General features: G+C 32.2%; 1 protein-coding gene across 1 annotated transcript in view; it reads right to left on the reverse strand.

The window, feature by feature from the left end:
* The window catches only part of mmd (disintegrin and metalloproteinase domain-containing protein mind-meld), a 1,174,763-nt gene that overhangs the window by 114,575 nt on the left and 1,037,724 nt on the right, over positions 1–22,464 (reverse strand). Inside the window, exons 17-18 of the mRNA XM_069819516.1 lie at positions 15,462–15,557; positions 8,909–9,092 (exon numbers count right to left, since the gene is read on the reverse strand). Of these exons, the coding sequence (XP_069675617.1) occupies positions 8,909–9,092; positions 15,462–15,557 (280 nt within the window). The remainder of the gene's footprint in view (positions 1–8,908; positions 9,093–15,461; positions 15,558–22,464) is intronic.

A 22,464-nucleotide genomic window follows, 5' to 3' on the forward strand; every position in this document is an offset into this window, starting at 1 on the left:
TTTAATATTATTTTGTGAACAATCCGAAACCTTTCATTTAGGATTTTATAGAATTATCAAGAGCTTAATATAATGGGTGGCGCAAAAGTCACTTGAAAATGAGTATAAATCACATCATTTTATGTTTTAAGATGTTATCACCAAATAATGATAATTTTGCCATGATAGGGTTCGCTGTATTCTTTCATGTTGAATGTTCATTTATTTCATTTTTTAAATTTTATTTTCGCTTCACTTATTGTATTTCATAGATCTTACATCAGCATTGCAGATCGTGAAATAAGTAAAAAAAATTATACAAAAATCTATAATATACATAGTACGCAGATTAATTCAACTTACAAGCATAAACAATTCATTAGTTTAGTTGAAGGCAAAATTTTGATAATTCTGTTCTGAACTTTTCCTTTTGGCCTTTCAAATCTTTAAGATAATTAATTAGACAGTGCATTGAAGACTGTAATATACGAATAGTGAATTCTTTTTTTATAACAGTTGAGACTAACAGAGGATAAAAATATACTCTATCTTCATTTTTAAATCTTCATCAGGGAAATAAAGTAAGTTACTCACAAGATAGATCAAGTTTTCTAAACTTTGTAAGACGTTTCTATAGGATGACCTTTTATACATACTTGTCACTTATTTTTAAGACTTTCTTTTGTAAAACAAAAAATATATTTAGCTTTAGATGAATTAATCCAGAATATTAATCCATATTTCATTATAGAATGAACATATGCAAAGTATACCCAGTTTTGTAGATGTGAAATGACTTCTGTGTCACCCTGTAGGCTATATTAAGTGAAGAACAAGAAAAAATGACATAGTTTACATCACAAAACAAAATTTATACTCTTTTTTAGATGTTTTGAAATAAATATTTATTAGCAATTGATGTAGGAAGATATTAATTATCTTTTACTCTATAAACCATAACAGAAATGTCCAATATTTGAAAGCGACGGTTGTGGCATAACAATATATAAATAAAATTTGTATTAAATAACATATTAATTATCTTATCCCTCACACATTAATAATTACAGCAAACTTTTTTTTTTTAAATCACAAATGTAATGCAAATCTAATAAATTGTTCAATGTGTAGATCATATAAAATTATTGCAGATAAATTTTAAACCGTTTTATTAACCAGAGATGAAACTTTATATGAATCGCAGTTTTACACACGAAAACAGAAATATCTTTAATTTGCAACGAACGAAAAATTGTCATAATAATCAATTTATTTTAAGCTTTCAGAATAGGAACAGAAATAATAAAAATTAAGTGTACTTTTTAATTTGTGTTTTGAAACAAACCAACTTTCAGTTCAGAGCAGTTACTCCATGCTCCTGACTAAGATAAATTAGTTTTATACAGAAAAATCAAAGCATATGGAAATATCACTGAGCCACATAACAGAAATATTGTGATGGTACCAGTTATGGTTACATTTAATTCACCGTGTTACAAGAATTTCAATTTCTGATTTGGTAAATTTAAAACAGAAAATTTAAACAAGTTCATATTTTGATTTCTTATCGAAATTAACATGGTTAAAATATCAGACTTTCAGAAAGTGGATGATTTTAAATATATTATAAATTTGAAAACAAATTTTCTAATGCAATGCAATTCAACAATTAAAAAATAAAATCATTTGTGTAAGAATTATAAACTTAAAATATTTAAGCTTGTATATCCTTAATAATAAAAAATAGGACTAATCCTGTAAAAAAACTGCAAGTTCATTAATATTAGTATTACAAATGTGGTTAAATATCTTATAAGTATAAAATGTAAAAAAAGAAAACAGAAAATTAATAAAATGAAAAGAACCAAATGACTTTCATAATTACTTGTTCAAAAATATTTTATTGGTATGATATTATAACAAATTTCATATTGAATTTTGAAATGTTTAATGATCAGTGTCAAAATGTTAGAAAGCAATAAAAATATCTTTTCATCGTTTACTAAGTAAATGGTTATTGAAGTTCCTATAATTAAAATTTACTGAGATATAACACTGAATTTGAACAAGTAATTAAACAAAAACAAAAGAACGTAAAACTGGAAAAGAAAACAAGATACATCACATCTGCGTTGGTCGTCATTATAATTAATTTTCCTATATTAATATGAATGCACTGCCAGAAATGAGTGCACAATTAGAAAAAATTCAACTGAAAAAAAAATACAGTTAGTGAAAAATTTATGTTAATATTGTTATTAGTAATATAATTCAGTCCAGTACAGGCTGTCTCCAACACAGTGTGCATGGAGCCACTTATCCTGCAACTGACTATAGTATTCAGTTCTGTTAGTGAGAAACTAATAAACTTATTTTATTAAGAAATAAATGACTTTCTGAAATACGTAAAGAGTCACCAGAAGGAAAATGATAATAACATTTCCCTTCTACATGAAATACAAAAATTGTATGTACTAAATATACACTACATATAGAAATTATATTTACATTTCATAAATTCTCAAAATATAAAGGCAACTGTCCATAAAAGAAGTAATAAACGTTACTGTAAAACCATAAGACATGATACTGTCAACTAATGTCAAAATTATATAATCTTAAATTATGGTTTATTTAACGACGCTTGCAACTGCAGAGGTTATATCAGCGTTGCTGATGTGCCGGAATTTTGTCCCTCAGGAGTTATTTTGCATGTCAGTAAATCTACTGATATGAGCCTGTCGCATTTAAACACACTTAAATGCTATCGACCTCAGCTGGGATTGAACCCAAAACCTCAAGCATAGAAGGCCAGCGCTATACCAACTACGTTACCAAGGGCAACTAAATTATGTAATGTAATACGTCATTTCAAATATAAGTAATTCCTTACTTTGTTGTAATTTTTTTTTTAAAAAGATGTTTATATTCCATTTTTCATTTGAGGAGCTTATTTTCAAAATTACCCTTGTCCATTACCATAACTTCGTGGAAAAACACGAAAAAACTTTTTAGGCCTAAAATTTATCCATGTTGAATCTTTCGTACACTTCTTTTAACACTTGAATATATATAATCGATTATATGCCTAAAATTTCTTACCAACTAGGCAAGAGACATTATGAAACCAAAGCATTTAGAATTAAATGGGAGCATAAGACTCTTTGGGCTGTATTCATAGACATTCTTAGTGTGGGCTTCCGATGGATGATCAATGAACTAACGTTTTTCATATTCATAAACCAGTGTTAGCGATATGATATGATATGAATCCTGTACAAGTAACCAGTCGATAGTCGGGGATAGTTTAGTACGCTCATAGCGTGGGCTAGCGAAATGTCTATGATTCCAAAGCTGGAACTAATACTTTGTCTCAATTTTGTTGTGGACAAGAGTCAGTTTGATATTCCAATAGTCACTTTTAACGCAAAATTTTGGCGTTCTGAAGCCAAATCATGACAGTTGTATGTAGTTATATCTGAAGAATGTAGGGACACAGGAAGCTCATTTTCGTTATCAGATGGACAAGAAACGTTTTGAAAATGAGCTTCTCATTTAACCCATACCTCCAAAGTCGGAACACAGGTGCCCCCTAATGAAGGTTTCCATATTTAGAAGGAATTTAGTTACATTTATTTGTCAACAGAAGGCAGAGGGACAAGTGGTAAGGTCATTGCCTCAAATGCCACCTAGTATGTAACTAAGGTATTACTAGAACGTGAGAAGGAGGATAATTTATTCCAAAGGCTCTAATTTAGGCTTGGAGGTCCTTATATAGAAAGTGCTTTACCCCTAGATCAGTAGTACTCATTACGCAGCCCGTGGGCTGCATGTGGCTCTCAAAGACATTTAATGCGACTCTTGAACTATTATTATTATTATTATTATTATTATTATTATTATTATTATTACTATTATTTTTCTGAGAATTAGTTTTTAATTTCTGTAATAATGTGCAACTGAAGAAAACTGGTTACCCTGCATCATTACTGTCAGTTAAGGTATTCAACAATGACTATGTAGACTATTTGTTTTCTTTGAAAAAACAAAAGTAGTGTCATGTCTCGTCTGCTTATTGCGTCTTGATATAACATGAGTTATAAACGTGGGTAATCTAATAGACATTACAATAGCGTGCATTCAAATTTTGATAGCAAATATCCAAAAAATTCTCAATCAAGGATAAAAAAACTCAAAATGTTTAAAATACCCATAATATCTGTACATACACTTACATATTCCACTGTACATAAATACAAATTGTGTCCACCGCTGTGGAGTAATAGTTAGCATGTCTGACCGTGAAACCAGTGGACCCGGGTTCGAATCCTGGTTGGGACAAGTTATCTGGTTGAGGTTTTTTCCGGGGTTTTCCCTCAACCATTAAGAGCAAATGCTGGGTAACTTTTGGTGCTTGACCTTACTCTCATTTCGCCGGCATTATCACCATCATATCATTCAGATGGTAGATAACCACAGCAGTTGATAAAACGTCGTAAAATAACCAACTAAAAAGAACACGTAGCACAAATTAAGCTGTTTACAGATGCGGACTTTGTTAAGGAGTGCCTTCTAGCTGTACGTGACAGCTTTATTTTCTAAAATTCCAAATTCAGAAAAGATTATAGTTGAGATAAAACAACAAATCAACCTGCTTGCATTGACATGGTTTTTGACAAGAGTAGTAGAGTCCCCTTCAACTTCAAAATACTAGTCTATGTAAGTGTAAGTTCTGTTACTTTATATTGAAATAATAATAATAATAATAATAATAATAATAATAATAATAATAATAATAATAATAATAATAATAATAAGTGCTTTTTTTCAGCCGGAACGCGTTCCGGTAAACTTTTTGCCATTACAAATCCCAACGAGATATATTTTATAAGCGAAATTGAAAATTAAAATTGCCGCCACTGCCGAGTTCAAGAGTTTACATTTTCTCATTATTATCGTTGGTGCAAAAGTAACTCATGCAGTCTAGTGCTGCCATCTTCCGTTATTGACCCTGAAACTATAGCTCGAAATCGCAAAATTTCCGTTATGCTTAAAATCAATGAGCTGCGTTTGGAACTTATTGTAATATAAGGTATGTAGGCTTAATATTTTTAAACCTACGTTTTTGTTGTATAATGCGATCGAGTGATAGAGTTCTGGTAAACTTTTCTCCATAAAAAAAAGCACTGATAATAATGATAATGATAATAATAATAATGATAATAATAATAATAATAATAATAATAATAATAATAATAAAATAATAATAATAATAATAATAATAATAATAATAATAATAATAATAATAATAATAATAATAATCCGAATAATTTAATAATAAAAAATCCGCGCATTTTCTTTAGATTTAATACTGTGAAATACATTGTGACTCTCGACAAATTACTATTTCTTACTTTTGGCTCTCTAATTTGTAGTGAGTACCACTGCCCTGTAATTGGGGCGAATGTTTAAATCTACTTCAATTTAAAATAAGCTGTTTATTAGCAATATCGGCAATATTTTTTTGTGTTCCATACAAGAAGAGATCTGAGTTGGATTTCTGGAAAAATTGTAGTGGATGAAGAAGGTGTTGGGAATATTTTCTCAAACTCTACATTTTTCTTCTTTCATCATTCCATCTCTTTTGCACAACAAACAGTCACCCCTATCACTTATATAGAAGAGGCAAACTGTGTGATTTTCTTGGTAAAAGAATTTTTGGTGCAAGTGACCATAGAATTTTCCACAATAGGTGTCCACACTTGAGTTAACATCTAAGGCACTTATCAGTCCAGTAATTACTAAGAATTCATTATCTGCAGGTTTTAAACATAAGAATACATTACTTTGTCAGTATCTGATGTATTAATGACAAAGAAGTAGCAATAACGATTTTACGTTAAAATGCATATAAGAATAGCAAAACTGAATATGTAGTTACAGATTCTAATTGTCCCAAATTGAATGTAGTATCAAAATCACTTACATAGACAAGTATCTAATTATAGAGTCATTAGTCTAAATAGTCTAGGCTACAATGTTCTAAGTACTTCTTTTATGGACTAATGAAAACAGAAGATGGAATTATCATTATATAAACGAATATGAAACTAATACTACATTAAACCATTCTTTTACAGCAGGGAATCTTAATCCTCCATATAAACTCATGGTGAGTCGTCTTTGATGTATTAGTTACATTCTTGTAAAAACTGTTAAGATAACTTTTCAGAATATGACTGGTGTTATTATTTTAAATATATTGCCTTTCTTAAATACTAAATTTTTACAATGTTATTATAATATACACAGACTGGAGGAAACATATTATATTAATTCACACGAGTTATAGATGGGAGGTCATTACGAGTAAATTTTCTCAAATAATGTTTTTGATACAACCAATAATATACTGAGTATTTTGAATATTTATTTGTATTTCTTTTTGTATGTGTGTATGTTTTTAGGATGTAATGAAAAAGAAAAAATGTAGTAATGCTGCATAGTATAAATGGCAATACTATTCCTTCACTTTAATGAATTTCAGAGGGAAAAGTGTAAATATCATGAAGTACACTTGCTACAGTGTTGCCAGCTTTTCACAGCCATGTTGCTACAAATGATGAGTGAAATCTGCAATTCCTTTTCGAACAATTAATCGAAACCTGTACTTTTTACGGCGAAATTACTACTAAAACATGGTAATAAATAACTTACAGCGTATTCCGAATCTCACCGGACTGGTGGACAACAATGATATCACGTTGCAGCGAAATAGGAACAAAACTGCTGGAAGGATCGATGGCTGTCGTGGCAACTGTATAAGTTGTTGTCTGTGCTACGCTAGCAAAATTTTGCGAAATTTCCGTACTGCCATCTCGTTCAAAGAAAAGATAGCATAAACAATTTATTTCTTGAACCGGTAGTAATAACGGGTCCGTTGACATGTTCGCTCATAAGCCATTAACATATTGTTTTTACGTTGTACTCATTACAAACAATACAGCAGAACCAAAGCAGAACACACCGCCGTGATACAACAGTGCACGATGTCATTCGTCTGCTAATTCCCGCCCTATACAAGAACCAATCAGATTCACTGATGGTGGCTGATGGAGACTGCCACCACCTCTGCAAGCTGATGGCACCGGTGCGACACCGGTGGAGCATCAGTGACTCCATCGGTGAAATTCGGAATACCGTGATGCCATCAGATTGCTCAGTGCTGAGATTCGGAATACGCTCTTACCCTACACTACCATACAATACAAAAAAAAAAAATATTTTTAAACACTATCATGGGGTCCACAATTAAAATTTTAACACAAAAATATATTTCTTTTTCGAAACTTTTTTGGTCCAATGCCAGGGCCCTTAACTTGTCGTTATTCACCCCGACTCTATGAACAGGCTCATAGATGTCGCTAGTGTTGAGAAGCATAGACCACTTAGTTTGTCAGAGACTATCCAGAGTGCACCACAGACGGTGATTCCATATTACACTTGTAAAGAATGATGATGGAGAATTGTTGGAATGTCAAAGGGGAACTGGAGTATCTGGAGAAAATCTGTGTTACCTGGATCACAGACTTGCTCAACACAAGTTATAAATTCAGGGTAGAGTGAGATTTTAACCCAGGCCTCCTGGCTTGTAAGCTCACAATGACAGTTTCTCGAAAACCGTCTATAAAGGAACAAAAAATTGTTAAACTTTTTGTTCGTCATACTTCTAGGAATAATAGTCGAAATGGAATGCAATAATATTTCTTTCACCCCCGTATATAGCTACATTATGATTCTCAGTAAGCAATGTCCAAGGGAGTTTTATAACCTTAAAAAATAACAATAAAATTTTCATAAGTAAATTAAATAAAGTTTTTGGCAAATATTGAACAAAATAACTGCTTGATGAGTTATGGAGACTTTTATACATCTTTTCTGACAATCAAATGACAAAAGTATTGATCATGAATCAAAAGTAATAAATTGTGACTTATTCTACAGCTATAAAAATACATAAAAGAAAGAAGCTACAGACTTGTATATTTTTATATCTTCAAACCATGATAAAAGATGTGAGGGAGAAATAAATTTATTTACTTGTTTCATAATATTTCATATTTAATATTTTAATATGGCCTGAAACTATATAAATTATTTTTAAAACAATTACAGGCCTATATGGTTTCCTACAGATTTGAAAATTTACACTTCACTGACAAATTCAAATGGTTACAGTAGCTGTAAATTTAAAACTATCTATAACAAAAACATAACTTATTGGTTATAACAAATCTATTAATTCCTACTGTATGAACTTCATAAAAATATAAATATTAAAAATTTCTGGTGTTAATTTAATGTTTATAATATCAGTAATATTTTTTAGTTCTTGCTTCTAACACAATTATAATTCTTTTAGGTTGATTTGGTTTAGATTTAATTTCAATCTTAAGATAATCAAAAGAATGACGCAAGGTAAGAAGATACGAAGATGTAGAACTTATTGCAACTTCATTGTTGGTCAAGTGGATGACGAATTAAAGCAAGCAATTTTCTTCATACAAAACATTTATAAATGCAATATAAATTTCCGATTAAAATTTCGCTGTTCCTCTCGTACATAAATGTTTGCTTACAACACTCATTTTATTTTTTTTTTTATAAATGTTTAGGATATACAGATACCCTGCTGTAAAAGTGGTTGTAAGGACTTGTCTATTGTTAATAAAAAGTTTCAATTTTACATTGACACTAACATAACCTCATTTAAATTTACATCAAACTCTCAGAGAGTGTTTTATATTGATTACTAATTACATACAATCAATAACTATTATTAATGCTGTTTTTCAAATATATTCCTTTTCCTTAAACTAAATTTTATTTAATTTACGTAACATATAAAAAATGGAAAAAATTTACGTACCGTAGGGGGTTTCTTTTTTATTCATTTTTATCCCCAAGCCATTGGTTCCATCCTTGTTGGCCTGCGTTACTGTCGCAGAGCTGGCTGTCGTATGTTGAGGGGACAATGTCACTTCTATTTGGATGGAGCAGTCTGGACCGCTCCATCCCATTTCGCAATAGCACTTGTTTACATTAGTGCATACCTGTCATCAAAAAATGTTTATTATATTAACAATTTAAGAATGCTTATTATGTATCTTATGCTAATATTACATAATTTGTAGATCTACTTAAATTTAGTACAATGTTATAAAATTAGACTAGCTTAAATTAATAATATCCTGTAAGAAGGAACTAATGAAGTTTAATATATACAGAATGGAAGTAATATAACTGTGCAGATTTTAATAGCTTATTCCTTCTCTAGAGTACAACAACAAATTTGAATATCAATCAATCAATCAATCAATCAATCAATCAATCAATCAATCAATCAATCAATCAATCAATCTTCTTAATGTATCCAGCTGTTTGCTGACAACATAAAGTCCACTATAGTCCACTGTAGTATATTCAGTTGTTTTTCACGAGAAATGAGAGGTATTTTGATCGGTGTTCATTATAGATGCCTGTTGCTAGTAGCCAGAGTTGGGGTGTAGTCAATATATACTGCAGGGTTGTGTCTTCTGCAACTGGTACTGATGATTTTAATTTACTTCTTTGCACAATCTCAAGGGAAAAAATGGAACTCTCTGCATCATAATCCACAGTTAATTCCCGATTTACCACGAAAATCGTCTGTAGCTGCATTTAGATTGGCAACAGGCCATGATTGTTTGGCCAAACACCTGCATAGAATTGGAATATATCAGTCCCCTAACTGCCCATTGTGCAACTCAAACCAAGAAATGGATTCGGAACACCTCAAAATCTGTGCTTCATTGGCTGACCATGATAATATCTTTGAAAAATATTGGAGTGCAAGAGGTCAAACGACTTTATTGTCAAACGCCTGGCATTAGAAAACAATAACAACAACAACAATTTACTTCTTTTGTGGTTTATGGATGGACAGTATAGAAGAATGTGTTCCAGATCTTCATCATGATTATTACGCCACAGACAAGTAGGATTATCAGAAAGGTGAAATCGGTGTAGGTACAATTGAGTGACAATGTGACCTGTTCTGGCTCTTGTTAAAAATGTTTGAACATGTCTGGGCAAGTTTTTGTACATTTCCAGATCATTAGGTTTCTTTTGTACAGACTGTAAAATTTTTCCTTTGTCAGAAGAGAGCCAATTGTTGATCCATATGTTTGTAAAATGAGACTTTACTGAAGCAAAAGCAATGGATAGAGATATCACTTGAAGAGGTCTTGGTTGCAAATATGTTGCCTGTTTTGCAATGTTATCGACTTTCTCGTTTCCAGGTATACCACAATGACTAGGTATCCATTGAAATGTTATTTCCTTTTGGAGTTCTTTTACTGTTTTACTTGATACGTATTATCTGTATGATTCTGATTTTTACTCTTATCATTAGAGGAACTGATAAGGAATGATTTATCTCTTTGCACTTTTTCAATAAAATGAAAGGTTTTATTGGAAATCAAATAAAAAGGTTCACACATATTGTTATATCCAGCCATTAGGAAGTCTGACAACCCTATCGCAGCAACTAAGGGATGGAATTCAGCTGTTCAGATTGAGTGTGTGCGTGCGTGTTTTCGAAGGTTGCGCTGGCGATGCTCTGTTGTCAAATTACGCAAATCAGCCTAATTTTCTAATTAATCATGCACTTAATTACAAAACGCATGCTAATAGGCTTTATATTTATTTTAATGTACTCTATTGGCCCCTTCAATCAGCACAATTATACCACTTCCATTAATATGTTATTACACTGTTTTGTTACATACAATATGAGCTATTTGCTCTGAAAATATGCAAGGTTATTTCATTTCCACCCTATACATAAAACTTATTTTACTCCAAAGTTCTGTCTCCTAGATGTTGTGGGTTTCTCTTGTATCCCTTGCATCATGTAAAATAATAATTACCAGGCGCTACGAGGTGATCAGTCTGGACTGGGCACTGCAGCATTGCTTACGTAATTATAATATACAAGCTGGCTTACAGAGCTTAAAATACAGCTCAAATGGTTCCCGTGTAATGCAAATTCTGCCACTATACCTGTTTTTTTTAAAGATGGGACATGACAGTTAAGTGGCCGAGCTTGGAACTACAGTGCTATGTTGCCAATATGTACTACCATGCTGCCAGCTGATGGAAGCTAGCAATTGACGTTAAGATGGCGGACGTTAAAACATTCACTGACAATTGACGAGAAGGTAAGAAAACAATACAAAAATCGATAGAGAATCAAAGACGAAACGTACCAATGCTAACATTGTATGCACAATAAATATCGCCAAGAGAGCTATTAAGCACTCATCACGTGGAAACAGTAAGTTTGACAACTCTACCGTTGTTACCATAGCAACAGGCTTACCATGCTATGTGACATTCAGTTGTTTTTCCGATCGCAATGCTCCTGTCATGTCCCATCTTAAAAAAAAACAGGTATAGAGAATCGTAACAGAACACTTGAATGACAGTGACTTCTAGGACATCACTTGCTCATTAAATGAATGCCATTTTCCAACTTCTAAGTCTCAATTATATTAAAATAAATGGTTGTCATTCTTGATATTAAAAGATATTACATGTAAACTAAAGCACTGTTCTTCCTATACTGCAATTCATACAGCAACCATTCTCCAAAATAAATTAAACAACATATTTTACATGCGCACTGTACCTTTTTCACCCTGTTATAATCTATACTAATAATAAATCTGTAGCCGAAATTTTTCTGGAAATTTTCGATTTTCCAAAAATAATTGGTCCTAACATATATAATTAACCACTCTGAAACCGAAAATCGCTTTTTTTGAAATTTTTGTTTGTATGTCTGTCTGTCTGGATGTTTGTTACCTTTTCACGCGATAATGGCTGAACCGATTTATATGAAAATTGGAATATAAATTAAGTTCGTTGTAACTTAGATTTCAGGCTATATGGCATTCAAAATACTTTATTTAAAGGAGGGGGGGTTATAAGAGGGACTGAATTAAATAAATCGAAATATCTCGCTTATTATTGATTTTAATGAAAAATATTACATAACAAAAGTTTCTTTAAACATAATTTCCGATAAGTTTTATTCTATACAAAATTTTAATAGGACTGATATTTAATGATATAAATGAGTTTTAAAATTACAACAACAATGCCATCTAAGGCGCTGTACTGGAATAAAAACAAATGACTTCGTCTATAAGGGGCCTTGGACAACAACAATCGAAAGCTATTAAACATAGCCTACAGAGAATGTTTCTGTGTTTGTATGAAGTAATATCGGAAGCTAATTAATTGTTTAATTATTATTTCACCATTGGAAAGTGTAGTTTCTCTAGATGGACATAATTCTACAATGTTATTACAGTAACTTCTGAAACATATAGCAAGTAATATAAAGTATACACATTAAAACTAAATATATGTCAATCTTCATTAAACTATGGTTGCATATAATAACAATTAAGAAACATGTTAAAGGAATTGTCATTGCACCAAATGATTGCTCTCTGGACCAAAATGACCGCATTTTAATAATTTAAATACAATTTAAATTAAGTAACATATTAAACGATTTATCCTCCTATCAAACACGAATGTTCCTGGATCAAATGTCCTATTTTAATTATGTAATTACTTAATATTTATTTCTAACAGGTGCAGTGGAGCGCATGGGTACGACTAGTAATAATAATAATAATAATAATAATAATAATAAGATATTGCAATAAATTAAGGTATTATTTTCCATTCTCTGAATTCATCATCATCATCATCATCATCATCATCATCATCATCATCATCATCATCGTCATCATCATCATCTTCCTAACACATGATAGTCCTAGAAGGACTGTTCTGGTCTACAAAAGTTTTCCAGCCATCTCTTCACAGGGCAATCCAGTGATCTTTTCCCCGTTGGTCTGTAGTTCAAGATCACTCGAGGGATCCTTGTTCTAGGCATATGCTTGGCATAGTGAACCCAATTGTCTTGATATTGATGAATATATTGCAGTACTGGTTCCATTCCCAGTTCTTGTAGGAGTCTTAATATCTTTTATGATCCCATTTAGTGTATCCTGCTTCGTTTCACTGGCAGTAATTCTATTTTCATTGCTTTTTCGTAAGGTCCAAGCTTCGCTGCCGTAACAAAGGACAGGTCTTGCTAAGGTCTTGTACAGAAGAGTGCGGGTATGTTTCTGGACTACAGAAGATTTCATTATACTGTTGAATTCATAATTAAGCATGTGCAAGTAGGCCCAGTTCCAGAATTGTAAGACTTGGTTCCTTTCCACAGAATGATAATTCAATTTCAAATGCATGAAGCACCAAGCAAGGTGGATCAGTTGATGGTAATGTTTGAGACTCGCATTCAGGAGGTCACGTGACTGGCCAATCTGGCTGGGATTTTTCATGGTTTGTGTCAGTCACAAAGGCATAAGCATTAAAACAAAATCTAAAATCAGTTACATAAGCAAAAACCATCTATAATGTACAACAGAAACAGAAACTCAACAACAGTCAACGACCTACTGATATACCCAAAGATCGTACACACGCGATATGGTAAATGAAATGTGATTTGTCTTGTAAAGTGTTACATCTGTTCTTGTGGTTGCTATTTGTTAATGTTGAAATTATTTATAATGTTGAAATTTGGTATGTTGTATTTTAGTTAATGTAAGTTTACTATGTTTTATTTTAATTATGTTGTGGCTTAGTAATTATGTGTTACTTTTGACATGTCCTATATCATGGATGTGATCACGTGGACGAAATAAATGAATACAAGAAGCATGAGTATATTATTTTTAATTTACTATACTAACAATGTATTATGACCTTTATTGGTCGATGGAAGTCTCTCTGAATGATACTAATTTAGCACGCCATTTTGAGAGAACTGTTCTAAAATTCAGGTAAGATTCTCTCCATTTTCTTATATAAATAATTCACTAGTTATATGACAGATCATTTGTCAGACTGTAGTGTCATGATATGGCAGGAATGTTACCTGTGAGAGCTGGTGATCTGCTTGCCAGACTGTAGTGCCGGTCCCTTAAGTCTGACTCACCCTGTATAATATTTGTACTTCACGAGAAAATGTAAATTTTACTTCAAATTGAAAAATGTGCGTTTTTTTTTTTAATAGAGAGAAGTATTTCATGACATAACTTACATTTACAGTATATGATGCTAACATCCATGAAATAATCTACAGGGTGTTTACAACGTTTCAATGGTTACAGAGGAGGTAAAAACAAACTTTTTTTATGTGACCAAAATTTCTTGTGTTCAGACTCTGTTACCTGAATGCTGTGATTTGAAAAAAAAATGTTCAAAGATTGGTTCAAACTGCCTTCTGTTTAACTGATTGCACAATTGATTTCTATGCACTACGCTAAAAAAAGTCAGGAATTTGTCGAATATCCACTGCAGCTTCAACAACGCGAGCAACAAACTCTTCTGTCCTATTTATTAGGGTTTCGTAAACCAGACATTTCATATCCCGCATACAAAGAAATCCATAGGGGTTAAGTTGGGCGATCGAGGTGGCCATGACACTGCTAGCAGAATGCAAACTTACCTTTCTTAGCAAACCAACCACTGCGTTTGTAACACGATTCGCCTTACAACATGTTGCAAGCAAACAGAACTGATTGGTATGTGGTCCGACAGAAACCTTTTAGAATACGTACTGGCAAAATGGTGCAGCTGCGAGATTTTAGTTACATAAAGAGATGTTTGTTTTCACCTCCTCTATCATCCCTGAAACGTTGTAAACGAACTTTCTTTTGACACTTTGTATATGTCAATCTATACAAGACTAAATCGTAACATAACTGCATAAAGTACTACTTTTTAATCATTTTACAATAAATATAATCTATGACTGAGAGACGAGTATAACATACACATATTTTCTCATATTTGTTCCCTTGTGTAACAATAGACCACGTGCTGTATTAAGTTTGTCATAGTAGAGAAAGGTCTGAGAACTGTTGTTTACATAAATGATTGGTTGATTGGCAAATTAAATAAGCAACTGTGGCTTACAGCTGTTTCGGTGCTTCTTCACACCATCCTCAGAGCCTACTAGATCTCGGCGTCATCTCGAACTTCGCTGCCTGTTGTGGGGGTGCGTTTGCATGTTGAAAAGTGTAGTCAAATAGTGTGTGTGTTCTGAAATTGATCTGTGTGTTGAGAATTTTATCGGGGTGTGTTTTAGTGTGTGTGTATATTTCATATTGTTCTAATGTGTTGAGTTTTTGGTTTTTGGGTTGTATTTGTAGGATTTCCATGTCTGTATTTATGTTATTGTATGTTGTTTACAGGTGAGCAAAAACGACCTCTTCTTATATGAGATATGCAAAGTTAAAATCAGATAAATGTGTAACACTAACACAAGCTAGGAAAGATTGTGAACTCACCCCATGTCCAGAACATTCCAGATTGTTGTGGTTGCTAGGGCACTTCCCCTGGTCGATATGTGGGAAGATGCTGGTGCATGTTTGATTCACACAGATCTGTCAAAACAACATTACTCTGTTATAACACCATGATGTTCTAACTTGTAACTGGCTTTGTGTAGGCCTACTGATTTAGAAAAGTTCAAGATTTAGGTTTAATGACACTTACTATATAAGAAACGAATAAAATTTTATTGTTTTTAATTTTAAGTAAAGATTTTGTTAGCATTTTTATATAAAAAGTTAATTTCTGAACACCACAAGAATAGCGGAATGGATATTATTATCCATATTAAGGTCTGCTCGTACTTAGTGGAATCGAATCGAAACAAATTGTCTGTTGCTGCTCACATCTAGTGGAATCAAATCGAACTGAACGGAGTCGATGCATGTTGCAGTGTAAAATGGATCGCATTAAGCTTTAGCAAAGTTATGTGATGAGACAAAAAGAGAAGAAATACATATCCAAAACAAGAAAGGGAAATACAGGATTAATTATATTTTTAACTAGAGATATAGCCTACATGGAGAATTTTCCATTTTCCAATTTTTGAGAGATGAAAAAAAATTTCGTTCTTTAGTGCTTTGTAGTGTTGGATTTTAATTGTTAAGTTACCTGATATTTCCATTAATTTACTTTTTTCGCTGCAAGCATTATCATGGGAATAATTATTACAGTAGCAAGTTTATGTTTTGTCGGACAATTCTGAACAAAATTTATTAATTTTCCTTTGTTTATATTATTAAATTGTAATTTTCTGTATACCCTAAGTACTACAATTTCACCAATAAGTTTTAATAAGCAACCAAAAATGGATATGGCTCATTTGTTTTTTTTTTGTTTTTGTTTTTTTTTTTTTTTTTCCATGAAGACTTCATGAGAACATACAATCATACCTGAAACAAGAAATTCTGTTCCGACAGTGGAATAAATATTCTGTTTTATGAATTCTATTTGATTCGATTTGGTTCGATTTGATTCAACGCACCACTTTCTGCTATCTTCCATTTAAATAAATTGTGAAGACAAATTCTGTTAGATTTGATTCCACCAAGTGGAAATAGGTCTTTAGAATTCAGAAAATTGCGATATTAAATCGGATTATAAATTACAAAACATGAAAGTTAGCAGTTAGTATTTGTTGATACAACAATAACTACAAGTAAATTCTGACATGCAAATATTCAATTTCATAACTTCAAAAGGGATCAAGATTACAATAAAAATTACTGTAGGCTACATATTTTCTGCCTCCTGTAAAGTTGCCATAATTTTTACAATTACATACTGGTAAGTAATCTTAACCTAAAATACAGCTCTTTAAGGACAATTTAAACTGTCTTGATTTCACATATATTTCCATGTTCTTTACATGTTTGTACATTAGTGTTAGAACTCTTTGGCACTGAGTGTTTGCACATTGAAGAGAATGAAAAATAAAATGAACAAGTTACTAGCAAAATACCCATGTAACAGGTTCAATTTTTGTTACAAGAATGAATATTTGTCTCTTAGCTTGCATATAACGTTTGGGCACGAGCGTGAGTGTTTTTGATGCATGAAATTGTTTTATTGAAAGCTTGGTTGCCAGTTTACCTATCGATAATTCATCAGGTGATATCACGCACTACTGAAGCATTAATGTTTATGTTTTGGCTAGAAGCTGATTGCAAAGTACAGTCACTGTACTTTATGAGTAATCACTTTCAATGTGTGTCACATCTGCATGTAAATTTGAAATTTTGTAAATATACTTCTCCAGAGATATTATGAGGTTTTTAATTCCCATGCCTCCAAAGACAGGAAAGCATATGTTATTTTGAACAGGAACGCCTCTATTTAATTTTTTTTTTTTTTCGTTAAAATTCAAGACTTTTGATAAATTTTCTCAGACTTATGGAATTACCTTGGAAATTAATGTCTTGTTCAATTTAATGAACAATCTCTTTATCATACGCACAGAATCCCCTTGTACATACAAGTTGCGAATAGTATGTCTAATAACAACTTGCTGAAATCATCAAGTTAGATAAATTTTTTATGGACGCAATGCTTAATATTCCTTCATATCTGTCAATATTCTTCAAATTCCACTGACATGCCATTCATTTGCCATTTCTCTTTCTTTCTTTGCAAAATAATATTGACGAAAACGTTTCTTTTATTTTTGCATATTCCTTTATGAAGTCATGTATATGAACATGAGCAGGTATATTTTATGGAGATTAATTTTATAATTTGTGTTTTTTTAATATTGGTGTCGGCGGAGATTGTTGAAGATTGATTTGTGCTCTTGGTGGAGAGTAATGGAAATTTTGGAAAATACAATTATTTTGGTATTGGAGTATTGACTCAGTATGAATAATACTTTTCAAATAATTAACATTAAAAGTTCGTTAGATTCTGGTAAAGGTGCGGTATGGCCAATAGACAATATTTGTTGGATTGAGACAGTATTTAACACACATTAAAAAAAAAAAAAAACTTGCAGCCCTCAAATTAATACTTTCAAATTATTAATGAAATGCTGAATTCTCCGTCTTTTGAGTTCACTAATGTAATCAGAACACCTGGAATACCGTGTAATGTAGCCTACTTGGATATATAACAAATTCAAGTGGAAAAAAAAAACGAAAAAAATTCAGAACATGAAATTCGCTATAAAACGACGCAATAGTAATAATTCGCGAATGTGTTCATATTTCGCTATTAGAACTCTATTTTCTTGTCGCGACTGTTTTATCCGCATATTATTAATCAGAATCACTTAATTCGTAAAGTTTAGTGTAAGTCTATTGTATATCTATTATGTCGTGATTTTCGCAATCTCCATAAATACTCGGCCCTGTATATGAATAAAGAAATAAAGCCTGGTTGTGGTTTGTCCCAAATAATTTTCGATGCTACATTAAATATTAAATTTCTCGGCTCTGGCAATGTAATGTTTCAAAACAACATGACATACGACTGTAGAAAACACACAACTCCCGATACAAGTAGTGACACAGATCTGAATGCGATTTTAACATAGACTGTACTGTGTAATCCAGGCATATTCATAAACATAAACTAAAATCAGACAATTGTTTTGTTTACTCAAAATACCGGGGGGTGGGAGGGGGAGTAGATATTTTTGGAATGTTATATCAGTAATAATAGGGCCCGCACTCTGGCTCCCAAGATAAGGTCAAAGATAAAAATTGATGGCATTGATGTACATAATAACTACTAGCATAGTTATTCTATGATCTAGTGTTCTTTATGACTTTTGCTATATAACATACTATTTTAACAAAATATTAATGGCTGACACAAGCAATAAATCTCAAAATATCAATGACACTACTTGAATTTTAAAGTGTGTAAATACCAAAGAGAAGGGGAACTGTATACATAAGCTTTGCATTTTTTTTATTAATGGTGTTCTTTAAAAAGTTTTTATATTGAACAAAATCAACTACTACCACTTTTTTCTACTCTTTCTGTTGATTTTTATAATGGAATCTGTCACATATAAATAATAAAATTAACTTAAACGGTGGCAAAGAAAATCAAATGAGAATAAATAATAAAAGTTGAATGTAAATTGTGGTTCCTTGCAATGGTTTTCACTAAATACGTAATTTAAATTCTTGCATTACAAATTGTAAGATAAAATGTCATAAGTTTCATTTGAACCATTCATTTGATTCCCTAGTGACGAAATTAAAATTTAGTATTAACAAAAGAGTTACAGATTACTATGATTATATGATGAAAGAGTAATGGAAATATCATATGTACTTCGGTACATTAAAATAATATATATTACTATGATTAGTTAAATAATAAAAAGAGCTGTAATATAGATTAGAGTACTTAATATCACAAACTATCCATTTTGTATTTCCATACCATTTCAACTGGATGCCTCGGGATTGCAGTCTAGAAAAATTATTACAATATGTAGTAATCAGGGATGTGAGGTGAAGCTTCATTAAATTAAAAAAAATTATAAAAAAAAAGTTCTGTGCTCTGAAATAGCTAGAAAAAAAGCTCGGTGCTCTGAAATACTCAGAAAAAAAAAACAATCTTGAGAAATGCAAATTATTGACAAACAATCTTGACAAGTATGACTTACATGTATGAAGAAGACTTGATCATTCTTCTGAAAACTGTATCTGTAAATATAACTCCTGAGATTAGTGCTAAATTCCTGCTTTTTTTTATTGTCCATCCACACTGTTCCCAATTACTAGGTTTTGACAAAACTTAGTAGCGGTATTATCTTCTCTGTATTTTTTTAATTTATAGACAAAGTCTAGTTCTGTTAATATGGGTCGACATGTCCACATAAAATAAATCTAATATCTTTTCAGTTAATTTTCGGGATAGAATAAGTGTTGATTCATAAACACTCCATATGCTCAATATCCGAAATCATTTTCAAAAGACCCAAAATAAATTATTATTGCTACTGTTTAAGTTGCTCGAACTACTGAGAAGTAAAAGTTACGGTACAACGTATTATAATTAGAGATACCTAGTTTTTACAAACCACGGATTCTCGAAACGAGTTTTCATATTTCAAGCCCTTCCACTTCAAAATATCGTAAGTTTAAACTCAACGAATAACGCGAAATGTTGTGTATTAGCGAAAATTTTGTTTTTAGCACGAATTTATTCGAAATTAGTGTTCTTCAAGAGAAATTTTGATTCGTTATACGAAAATTAAGTTAAAAAATAGGGTAAAGGTTGGTAAATTGTGATACAAATAATATTGTGATAGTTAATTTTCTCTGACTGAGGTTCTGGCTGATACGTACTCCTATTATCAGACAGTATCTCACTTGACAATATGTGTCGGAGGAAGAACAATTTGTTTGTACACATCTGAAGTATGATTACTATAATATTATGTTATTAGTCAGCTATGTATGCAATGGAGGGGGAAAAGGAATTGGCCATCCTACCTCTTATCTCCTGGCCTAGTTGCCTCATGAGTGATGTCTTATTGGTGTCACTTATGAGGTTCAGACATGTCTTTGAACAGTTGACTAAATAACAACATAAAATTTTATGTAGCTACTCGGCGATGTATGCAATGGAGGGGGAAAGGAACTGGCCACCTTACCCCATTATCTCCTGACTTAGTTGCCTCATAAGTGGTGCCTTATTGGTATCACTTGTGAGGTTCAGACATGTCTTCGGACAGTTGACTAAAAAAAATGGAAATTTTATGGGTTTATTTTTTAGACACCCTGTATATAAGCTGTGGATCCACAAGTCCATTGTAAATATTTTCAAGATACCAATTAAAGAACCGTATTCTTATAGCAAAATCATTCTGGTGAAGTTCTTGCACAAACCGTATTTTATATGGTTGAAATTTAAGGAGTCCAGTTGCTTTGAAAGTTGACCGTATGGATAGTCGGTTTCCTGTACCAGATGACTAAATTTCTTCGCACTTACTATTAATCACGCTTGAATATCATGAAGTTTATGTCCATTTAAATTTTAAAAAGTGTATTTTCCGCTCCCTCGGTTTGTCACAAACTGAATCCATTGTACGCCACTTTCTCATCAACTTCAAAATGCAAGACTTTGTAGAAATTCTTATGTCAGGAAATTTATGTGTAAATTTCCGAACGCATTTTCCGTAATTGTTTTTCTTCACAGAACCTTCCAGCACATAAATTCGCTCTTCAATATTGTAAATTTCATTTTTCTATTGATAACTCAATTCACATGCTATACACCTATCAGTACCACTCCCGAAAACAAACTGACTTCTAGAGCAATTGACTGACGTTGTCATCTTTATGACGGGAATTTAGTCTACGTGGATCTCTGCTGTCATCACTGCGATAAGAGAGACAGCCAACCTCTGTCCAGTACGAAGTTTCCGCGTAATATGAGAGTTCTGAATAAGGTAATTATCATAGGCGGAGATAGAAAGATTTTCTTTGGGGGCACACAATAGGATATAGCCTAAATTAAGCTAATTAATAGATATACTGCATTCCATAATGTCTAACAGGCGACGTAAACTTTGCCGACAGAGAAAAGGAGGATAATATTGTTATTCAACCAATGGCAGAGATCACAATCCACGCTTGTCTTGAAGTTGGACAGAGGTAGAATGCTTCAGACCACCCAACTTGAAGATAAGCATGGAATGTGACCTCTGGCATTTGTTGAATAGCAATTACCACATGTGCTTGGGAGTTGCCCACAGGGAGAAGTACTCAGAATAAAACGTCACAACATCATACGTTCTATGATCGCAGATGCACTTTGATCCAAAAATCTAGATGTTCACGAGTGTGTTCATTATATTGCTGATGGTGGGAGCAATCGTAGGTTCGATATCATAGCTATAAATAGGAATAAACAGACAGCCGACATAATTGATCCTACGATCAGATTTGAAATCTCAGCCACTCAACCATCTGAAGTGAACGAAGAGAAAAAGGAAATCTACGAGCCCACGATTCAATACCTATCAGTGAAATAAACATTGAAAAAAATCACAGTTACCGGTCTCTTCTTTGGAGCGAGAGGCACCATTCCGAAAGTGGAGGGAAAAATACAAGCTGACGAGAGATCTTCAAGATGCCATCGTCACCACCATTATAAAATTTTCTGTAGCGATATTTCTTCAGCATCATGGTGTAGGCCTACATTCAATTTAAATTATACTTGGTTCTATTTTTTTTTTCTTATGTCTTGATCACTTTTGTCTGAAACCTGTTTATATAATTTTTCATTTTAAATTTTATTGTGAGCTATTCTGTGTCGCAGGGCAACCCAAAATATTGGATCAGACCAATAAATTAAATTACACATTCTTATCATGAGCAAACAATTGCGCCCTTGTGCATAAAAAAACAAATACATACCTTTTTATGGAAGTAGGGCTCGAAGGTTTGCACTGCAGCCTGGGGCTTATTGCAGTTACCATTCCTTTTCTGTGAATGATTT

Source organism: Periplaneta americana, chromosome 1 (genome assembly GCF_040183065.1).
Source record: "Periplaneta americana isolate PAMFEO1 chromosome 1, P.americana_PAMFEO1_priV1, whole genome shotgun sequence".
In the NCBI taxonomy this organism is placed as follows: domain Eukaryota; kingdom Metazoa; phylum Arthropoda; class Insecta; order Blattodea; family Blattidae; genus Periplaneta; species Periplaneta americana.